General features: G+C 37.0%; 1 protein-coding gene across 2 annotated transcripts in view; it reads right to left on the bottom strand.

The window, feature by feature from the left end:
• Positions 1-442: 442 nt before the first annotated feature.
• Positions 443-10,262, bottom strand: part of MGAT5 (alpha-1,6-mannosylglycoprotein 6-beta-N-acetylglucosaminyltransferase) — a 229,209-nt gene continuing 219,389 nt past the window's right edge. For both annotated transcript variants that reach the window (XM_074967256.1, XM_074967255.1), the window contains one exon: positions 443-8,473. In XM_074967256.1, the coding sequence (XP_074823357.1) occupies positions 8,275-8,473 (199 nt within the window). In that variant the 3' untranslated portion in view covers positions 443-8,274. The remainder of the gene's footprint in view (positions 8,474-10,262) is intronic.

The raw sequence follows: 10,262 nt of genomic DNA, 5'->3' as shown, positions 1-10,262 counted from the left end.
TTTGCCCACATGGCCTGTCAAAAATTAGAGGGAACATTGCTCCACTGCCACATTTGTGTAATAAAAATCCTTCAAGAATCTGAGGACATTCAGCTACTGATGTGCTTTCCTCAAATGAAATCTCATCTTTTCAATTTGTATTTTTAGCTTGTTTTGCTAAATTTTGGTAAATTAAAAATACCAGATTTTATACCCCCGCACCCCAACAAATATCTCATGTAAAGAACTGGTTCCCTAGCTGTCTTATCTGCCAGGATCCATTTAGACAGAATTATTTACTGTTGTTTAATCACCTTTGAATAGAGGGTTTCATGACAGAAATATGGGCAGCTCACTAACTATTGCAATGCAAATCACATTGCTGTGATTCTTGCAAAACTGCAGCTGGTGGAATTCCCATTTAAGCACATATACAATCACAAATCCAAATCACACAAGAAAAAGTTTATTGAAAAATAAAGTTCTCCCTAGTTCTCTCTACAACACCAAAACCAAAGTGTAGTTCTATGCCATTAAAATACACATTCAGACATTTACATATTTTTAAAGAATCCCATCCTAATGAAATTCAATAATTTGACAATATGTTACCAGCCATTGCAACTTGTACTATGTGAATCAAACCGCTTGAACCTAATATAGTGGAACACAACCATTCAGAAAAGCAAAGAACTAAATTTCAAGAGATAGTTAAAAACAAAAACAAATAATGTGAGCCTGACCCTGAAGTTCTTGTGTACATGTAAATCTCCCACTGACTTCAAAATTTTCTGAGAGAAAAAACAACAGAATTAGGCCCTTCAAAACTCAAAATACTTCATTATAGTTTTTAAATTTTCTTGAATAGCTTTAGAATCTTCCAGGTAACATTTCTGACCCTGGTAATTTCCTTTTCCATTTGGCAAATATTGCATTTCCTTGTTCCTCCCTGTATTTATTAGGGAGAACAAACAAAGGTGGTTACTTTCTTTTATGGTCTCCAGCATCAATAATTACAGCAAAAAATTTGTTAATGAATGCAGCAAATTCATTCCTGGTATAACCCTACTGAAGCTAATGGAGTGGCAGCAGGGATGAATTTGGCCCATGTGTTTTGTGCTCTTATGAGGCTTGATCTCAAGGTGCTGCACACACTGTCCTGATCTTGCAGAGTATTTAACGTTTAGCAAATGGGTAGGCCCAATCAACTCAATGAGGCTATTCACTTGCTTAAAGCTAAGCCATTGCTTTGTTGGATCAGGGCCAGTGTCCAGCACCTTGAAAGACTGAACCCTTGATGCACAGCCAGCAGAGGGTTGGAGTGGATTTGGCCCTATGCTTTCTAACAGTGACACCAGAGAGTTAGTACTTCCGGTGTGATGCAAACATCTCCTGTCACAGCAGTCAATGGACACATTGCCATTAACTTCAGTCGGAACAGGAAGGGGTCCATAATATTGCAATGCTGCAACATGCACCCTTATGATCCTAAAAAACTTGTGCAAATGAGTAGCTTTACTCACACGGGCAGTCCAGTTTAATGCTGTTGGACACACAGTGTCAGTCTAGACCACCCCTAGTATTAATGTCTCCTGCAGACAGCAGACAGAAAGCCATTACAGATTTTATAGTAAGTGGATTTTTAAAGCAGGTTCTGTTTGGCATGTTGAGGTTATTCCAATTTTATTACAATTTAAAGCAGAGCAAATACTGGGTCTTAACTATTTGACAATGTTACATTAATTTAATTAATGTTGAGTTCTTGAAGGGTTAGAGTGGGTCTGCCGACTCAAAATAGTATTGCTGTTTTTAACAGTATTAACATAAAAGGACTTAAATTAAACTTAAGCCATGTACAAGTATAAATAAGAGGTTTGTGGTGGCTGGCCTGTGTGAAGACATTTATCTCTGTGAGCAAGGCTAGGACTGATAACTCAATGGGAGACAGCCAAGCTTCAGCCATTTGCATTTGCTATACATTTCCTACAGTCTGCACTCATGCTCAGGAGCCAGTTTGCTGATCTTGTTGACACATTCTTATTCTATTAGATAGCGTTATACTGAAAAGTTTTAAACAAATTGAAAAAATATTTTTCTATAAAGAAGTTTAAAAATATGAAGGAAAAGATTTGTTTCAATAACAGATTTTAAAGCAATATATTTAAATATTGGATTTACAGTAACAGCAATACATTTATATAAAGGCTTCCTGAGCCTTCCCTGTTCTTGTTCTAAGCAGACTGATGCCAACTGAAAATCTCATTGATTGGATCCACCCCAAAGACAGTGGGACAAAGGAGAACTAGAAGCGGATGTAGCTCTGCTAATCAAGAGATAAAAGTGAAGTGGCTGTGGCCCAAATATCAGAAAGCAGTGGCCATGCCAACAAAACTAGTACATCTGAATAAAATCAGAGATACAGCAACAACTCATCACTCACTTCCCACTTAAGATTGTCATACTAGGAATCTGTCATCTGTGTTTTTATTTAGAAACTGAAACACACCCACAGACCTGGTGAATGGATATTTAAACAAAACTTCAACCTATTTAAAATATTATATACATTTTTAAATAAATGAGGTGTCATGGCAGAAAGATACATCATAGCAGCAGTGAACTATTCAGAACCATATATGACTGATAGATGCACAAGAGAGCCTATCATTGATAAAAGTAATTTAAAATGTGCAACCTTTATCCCATTAGAATCAAACTGTTAATCAAACTGTGCCTCCTGTTTATTAAAGGGAGTAGCTGCTTTCTTAATCTGAAGAAAACAGAATGGATGGGGTGGATGCAAAGGCTACCAGTATCTGATCCAGCCTCCTTTCAAGTCCTTTTCACCATTGACTTTGATGGAAACAGAATCTGGCCCTAAATGCACTGTGAGCCAGACATACTTGAGAAAGCAATTTGGGCTTGTATATATTAAAAACACAACTCTAAGCTTCCAAATCATCTATATCACTTGGGTAAGTCAGCCATGTAAAGGGGTAGGGCACACTAGCCGTTATGTTGCACTGTACTGTGCATTTTCAAAGTGGAGTACAAGCTAAAGTCCTCACACCACCAGGCTGAGGTACGCAAGCACGCTAAGTATTAGAACTGTACTGTACAGAGGGAAAAGAAACAGGTTAATGACCCGATTTTCCATTTGAAGTCAATGGAAGCTGTGGGGACTAAGAACCTTTGGGAAAAAAAAAAATCAGGCAATAAATGACTTACAGAATGACGCAGAAGTCAGTGATGGAGCTGCAGCTGGAACCTAGGAGTTCCTGCCCCCCATTTCCAAGGTCAGTCCACTAGATCATGCTACTTTCTCACTGAAATTTGATCATAAGCTATTCAAAATATCCTTTTCCTGCAGGAAAGACAAACATTTCTAAATTGCCAAGAGCCTGCCAGGTGCTGAGTACCTTGAGTTCCCTCTCAATTATGGACTCTAATTGCATAAAGTCAGATAGCCATGAAAAGCAAACGATTGTATTCTGGCTAGTAGTGCCAGCAAATGAACAAAATATTTTCAGGCACCCAGACTCAAGTCTATCTTATAGATCCCCATTACTGAAGTATCTGAGTGCCTCACAATCTTTAATGTGTCTCTCCCATTTCCTTGACAAACTCACATTTGGCAATTTTAATAGCTATTTCTGGCTCTTCATTGTCTTCTTGTGGGGCATAGTGGATCTATTTTGCTCCAAGGTCATTAAACAATAGAGCTATGTTTAAATATTGAATCCCAATACACTACCTTCCCATCAGACCACACATATTCAAAGGGATAGCTCAGTGGTTTGAGCATTGGCCTGCTAAACCCAGGGTTGTGAGTTCAATCCTTGAGGGGGCCATTTAGGGATCGGGCAAAAATTGGGGATTGGTCCTGCTTTGAGCAGGGGGTTGGACTACATGACCTCCTGAGGTCCCTTCCAACCCTGATATTCTATGATTCTAACAAAGGATATTACATTTACAATGGGTTTCAGAGTAGCAGCCGTGTTAGTCTGTATCTGCAAAAAGAACAGGAGTACTTGTGGCACCTTAGAGACTCACAAATTTATTAGAGCATAGCTCATGAAAGCTTATGCTCTAATAAATTTGTTAGTCTCTAAGGTGCCACAAGTACTCCTGTTCTTTTACATTTACAATGGTGATTCTTTTATGTCTTTTCCTTCATATTTCTAGACAACTTTCCGCTGCTATTTAAAAACCATTTTAGAAGTCACACTTAGTATTTATATAGCAACAAGGCCTTTTTTCAACCCTAAAATCCGTGTTCCATTATACTTGTTCACACAGTGCCCACATTCTAAACATCCATCCAAAAATAAAAAGGCACACAAACATTAAATATTTGCAGAAGTAACTTAAATCTGACATTAAGCAACACACACAATTGTAACTAATAAATTACAAAAAGAGAGAAACAAAAAGACACACAACCATAAAGAAAACTAAGCCAAATATGCCAAAAGCGTATCTAATTATACATGTGCAAATCAACTTGCATATATGAAATAAATGAGGTTTTTATTGGCATTTTTAAACAGTGTATATTTACCAACTTTACCTTTCAAAGGCAAGCCTTTTATGTTAACCGTAATAAATTATGTAAATTCTTTTCTCAAGTTTTCTAATCTCATAGGAATAAGATTTTTCAAAAATCAGGTCACATACAAAAAATACAAAAGTTTAAAACAAAAGAATGTTTTGATTTATGACGGATATGTTTATGAGCTTATAATATGGTTGTTATACTTCAGTTTTGACACACCTGATTTCCATCAATTACTGGTCAGGGTATCCAAAACTAATTCTTGCAAAAAAAATGAAGTCTGAAAAAGGAAGTGCGAGTTTCAGTGACAAAGTCAAATACATACATTAATGAAATCCCATCTTATAACCAATCATTCTTCCACAAAGCCATCATTCAAGTGCAGTATGTGGACTATACATTTATTATTTAAGTAAGAGGGGAAAGACTCAGCTTAATTATGGAGTCTAACAGAAGATTGTGTGTCCACATTTTAGAAAAAATGGCCAACAATTTTAGTGAATGATTCATAATTTCTAAAATAATACCCTATGCATCTGCCTGAGTGCTTACTTGCTGAATGGAGTGTTCAGTTGTTGTACAAGAACCCACTTGCTTATAAATTTAAAGACTATTACCACAGAAAAAAAAAAACAAAGTATCAGATTTAGTGAATCACTATCCATTTAAATGTTGATAGCAACTTCAGTTTTTTTCTATCCAATAAGTCTTCAAGGCAAGCAAAGCGGAAATTTGAAAACAAAGAATATGCATATGCAGAAAGTTATCTCCCATGATCTAACATGCTTTTCTCTTTCAGAAAATAAAACTGAAGCTGCACATTGTAAGAATACTTTTCCTTTCGAAAAGAGAGTTCCGCATCTTCAAGATTTGGACACAACAACAACAAAACAAAGTCCTTGGAAAATGTCTCATTTTGGGCAGGATTTTTGAAGGGAACAGCAAAATTCCCAAAATTTTCAGTGGGAGTAGGATGTAGCTCTACTGATTATTCCCGCCCCCGCCCCAGGTCCAAAATTTTTTTTCACTGATTTCTGCTACTGGAAGGAGCTTAATGGTTCTCTCTCCCCCCCTGGCCTTCCTCCAATATACAGTAAAAAAATTCAGTAGCTCAGAAATAAACACAAATACTATAGAGATCATAACTCCCCCCGCTGGGGTAAAGACTGCACTGACAGCACTATATTACTGAACAATACAGTGCATCAGAGATGGCAGTATCAACAAACTAGCAGAAATCCTCTATCCTCAGTTTTTAGAGGCAAAACAAATGGTATTAAGCCATTCAACGGTAAGAAACAAGCAAGTGTGTATTTACAGCTTAGTGCTTTTTTTAAAAAAACAACAGCAAATGGTTTCTAATTGTTATGTTACAGTAGGCATGGTGCTTTGGGTTGTTTAAGCACGCTTGCACAAGTCTTTATTGCCAATGTATGATGTGATGTTCCATCTAACTTATTACACTTCTGATTACAGAAACTCAGGTTGCATCACAAAAAGGCAGATTCTGTTGTCACCAATAAGTTAATGCCAGATATAAGGCCCAAATTGGTGCGCATATTTTCTTTAAAGCCTGGGATTCTTCTGGCTGTACTCGTATCATATGTACAGGAATATGGAGAACACCTAAAATGAACTGTTGAGGCACCTCAGATTCCAATTCTAAAAAAAGCCAAGAATCAGAGTTCCCTGGATATTAAAAGCCAATGCAAACAGCATCCATTCTGACTGAGGGAATGCCTGGGACACTCCCCAAAACTGCTCAATGTCTTTTCATACAAAACTATGCCTAATAAGTAACCAGTTATGTTCCATTTTTGCAGAATTATTGCAATTACAGAAGCTTTACTATCATTACATCCCAGTTATTATTGATAAACACTGCTGCCCAGGTTTCTGCCATATATGCTTTCTGGATACTCAATAATCATTTAGACACCAATTTCTATCTAGTCTGCAGTACTTGTTACATCGTGTAACAATGAAATGGGAGTGTTGAATTAGGGAATTTAAACATACTTGAAATTACACTCAAGTTGGAAACTGAACTTCTACTTTTCTGTTAACTTCTCTTGATAATTTGACAGTTTCGGTCGTGTTTCCCTTATTTGGTCTTTGGTAGGTCATGAGAGACTTCAATACTCTCACACGGATAATGAATGATGGTTATAAAAAAAATGAGTGAACCTGATATAGTCTAGAGAAAAATATTAAAGTGCCTATACTTTCATTAATGGAGAGACTGGGTAGTGCTTGTTAAATCTTCACAAAGGGGGAAAAAAATCAAATTGAGGTTTTTCAATTATGACTGGGAAATACCCAAGTTTTAAACCTGCAAGCTATGGTCTTTTTCAAATCCTACTGCAGACTAAGCAATTCATTTCCCTCTAATTTAACGTAATTTTTCCCAGCCAGGAACAGTGCTTTCAAACATGTCACCTTGTGCTGCAAAAAAATAGAAATTTACTCTTTTAAAAAAAAAAAAGAGATACATGTTACTATTTAAAAAGATTTAGGTTCACTGTTCTAAACAAGTCTGAATTTCAATTCAAACTCTTGGTAATTAACTGTAGTTTTTAAATATATCCCTGGGTCGCCTATTTAAAAAAAGGACAAAGAATCCAGAAAAGCGATCAACAATATTTTTCCTAAGAAGTTTTCCTTCTCTCATAATTGCTCTTTAAAATATCTTCCTCTTTAAAAACAGAGCTTGTTATGAAGACTGTTCACATTCCTAAGATACAGAAAATTATAGTTAGTTGATCCTTTCTCTGTCTTGCAGTAATGTTTTAACTACTGTAAGGTATAGCAAACTGAGGATCAAACAATATTGCTCAAATGATGCAGAATACTTTTTGCTTCACACAGTACTTTGAATAGGCAGACTACAACAGAATCATGGGCAAATTCCAAGGATCACTCTCGAAACAGACCCAGTAAACTGAAGATGACAAGTCCATTTTAAAATGGCCGTATGTTTCCACGGCGCTTCCACACCAGAGTAGGTCACAATCATAATCAGTTCTCAAGCAACAACAGAATTTGTCACACACTGGCAGCCACTGATCCTCACATTCCCAGAGCTGCCTGTTTAGAGTGCTCCAGGTACAGTAGTTGGGATGCCATCGATACCTTGTAGTATGTGAGGATTTAAAAAAGGACTGGGAGCAAGCAGCTATGTATTGTTATTTGTGTTACCTTGTGGTTCCAAGTTCTTGTGAAATGCACCATTTTATAGCCATTCAAGCTGCAGCAGCACCCAAAACAGTGCCCCAATAATAAATGTAGTCCTCTCCCCCACCCGCCACGTGCATTTTCCCCCCATTTTTTTTACTGGAATGATGTTCAGATTCTTAGCTGACGATGACGGGATGTTTTAACTTGTTAAAAAAAATAGAAAAACACTTGTTTCATCCAAAAAACAACAAAAAAAAGTTTGATGGGTCTGGGAATTTTCTACAAACTGTTCTTCGCAATGATCTCCAAATTGTTACAAAGCATGGAACTTTATTTCTCTTTTCCTTGAGTAGGTGGAAGATTTCAAAGAGCTCCACTGCAAGTGTTCACTTAGAAAAAAATAAAAATCATTTAGATGTTCGTTATGAATCCCTCTTCTCAGAGAACTCCGCTTGGCAGCATTTGCTCAGCCTGCAGCAGACAATTGGACAAAAGTGCAGGAAGTATAAGTAGTTCTCTCAAAACCACTTTGTTCATCCCAAAACTAAAGCAAGGTGCTGCTGCTATAGACAATCTTTGCAAAGTGCAACCTGTCCCTTATTATAGTCCCTGCAGGGGCAGATTCGTTTGTGGTTTGGATGGGATCCCGCACAGCTGAACAGCAAAAGATCGCCCTGAAAAATGCAGTGTTTCTTGCTTTCATCAAAAGATGGGACCACGATATCATTTGCAGATTCAACAGTTTGGCATTCCACGTTATACCTATAAAGCAAGACACACTTGTTTAAGTCACATTCCCATCATTCATTTATAGCAATTCAGGTAAATAATTTTCACTCCTAAGACAATAGCCTTACTATAAAAAGCTCAAAAAAACCTGAACTAGAGCAGTAATTAAATCATACCATGATATTACATTACACAGTTTTCAAGTAAACACTCAGCCAAACAGAAATAGGCTAATATAGATCACATAGTAACTGCTGGGTTATAGAAACAGCCAACGGGCATAAACAGAATATTAGTCATTTACTTTCCAAGTTTCCAATAATAGCAACCCTTATTCTGCCTATTGGCGCTGGAAATTGATCAATATTTATGATGCTAAGCAGCAACATAAAATACTTTCATCCCATTAGGAGTCTGGCTCTGTTCCTACAGAAAGTTAAGCTGGAAATGTTAAGTATTAAAAAACAATAAAGAACTTTCAGACTATGTTAAACTGACAAGCCTCAGAGTCCTGTAGAAATGGGACTGGTTTTGTGATGTGCCTCCCTACCTTTGTATTGCACTGAATTGTGCAGGGATAGGAGAAGCTGAGATTGGTTTGTTCCATGAAGTCTTTAGAACTTTTTGTAAACAGTACATGTAGCAGAATGTATGAGTGTTAAATTGGGAAACAGTCAAGAATGAGGGGAAATGACAATGCAACAGAGAATCAAACAACATTTTTGATCTTGTGGCATGAATTGGAAGACATTCAGTCTAACATTCCTCCTAGAGAGTTTCTTTGACTTTGGCTGCCACTCTAGTTCTCCATTTCTCATTCTCCATCTTATTCTCAGTATGGAATCCATCTGTCTCATTTGCTGCAGCCTTCTTTGGACATGGTACATCATTACTGTACCTCCTTCTACTCAGACTATATTACCTACGAAATGCTCTCAAATCTTTGCTATTTGTCAGATAAAATACTATAACCCAAGATGGGAAAATTTTGTCTGCCGAGTATCTCAATTCTTAATGAAGATTGGACCAAAAAGGTGCAATATTTGCAGTGGACAATTATTCTGAACGAGCAATTGCAGACATTAAATGCTAGTCAGCACGCACAGTTATTTCCTGTAACATAATCCTCTCTGCGCTCTGATTCTGGTTTAATCCAGAACTGTAAAAAGCTATTCTTCTAATTCATCATTTGACTTCTCCATTGAGGACACATTTTGCTTACATTAAAGATGTATTAGCTTTATATTGCATCTTCCATGCAGACAAAGATCTGTAAGGGAGCAATTTTTCCCTCATTTAAGCACAGTATAGACCAATTACAGCTGGATAAATACAGTAACAGGGACATTCTGCAGAATTAATTGTATAGAAGAACTGCAATTAAGATTCTCTCCATAAAGTCTCAGTCAGACCAGTGATCGAGAAATAAAAACCTTTGTGTCTCATTACCAATATCCTGAGCCAACCACTGTCATCTTACTTAGTCCATAAAAGTATCAGAAGCATTAACATAAGTGCTTTTTTCATTTGGTTTTTGGCAATACATAATTCAGATGTTGGCCTCTTTCCAATCAATGTGACCAAAAGTTCCTAGTACAGGGTCATTTCTCTACAGAGGGCTTTTCCCATTATATTTTATCATGTGTAATGGGGGAGGGGGTGAGTTTGAACTGTCTTACGTCATGTCATACTGATTGGTACCTAATGTATGAAACAGGAAAAGGCTTGGATCATATTCATTTAGCAGCATTCAGGTGTGTGTGCATAAAATACAAAAAAAGGACAAGTCACCTATTTTCTGGCTGCAAAGCTGAAGTAGGGT

This window comes from Natator depressus, chromosome 11, assembly GCF_965152275.1.
Source record: "Natator depressus isolate rNatDep1 chromosome 11, rNatDep2.hap1, whole genome shotgun sequence".
In the NCBI taxonomy this organism is placed as follows: domain Eukaryota; kingdom Metazoa; phylum Chordata; order Testudines; family Cheloniidae; genus Natator; species Natator depressus.
Note: the sequence above shows the minus strand (reverse complement) of the source record. Positions and strands in the feature narration are given on the sequence as shown.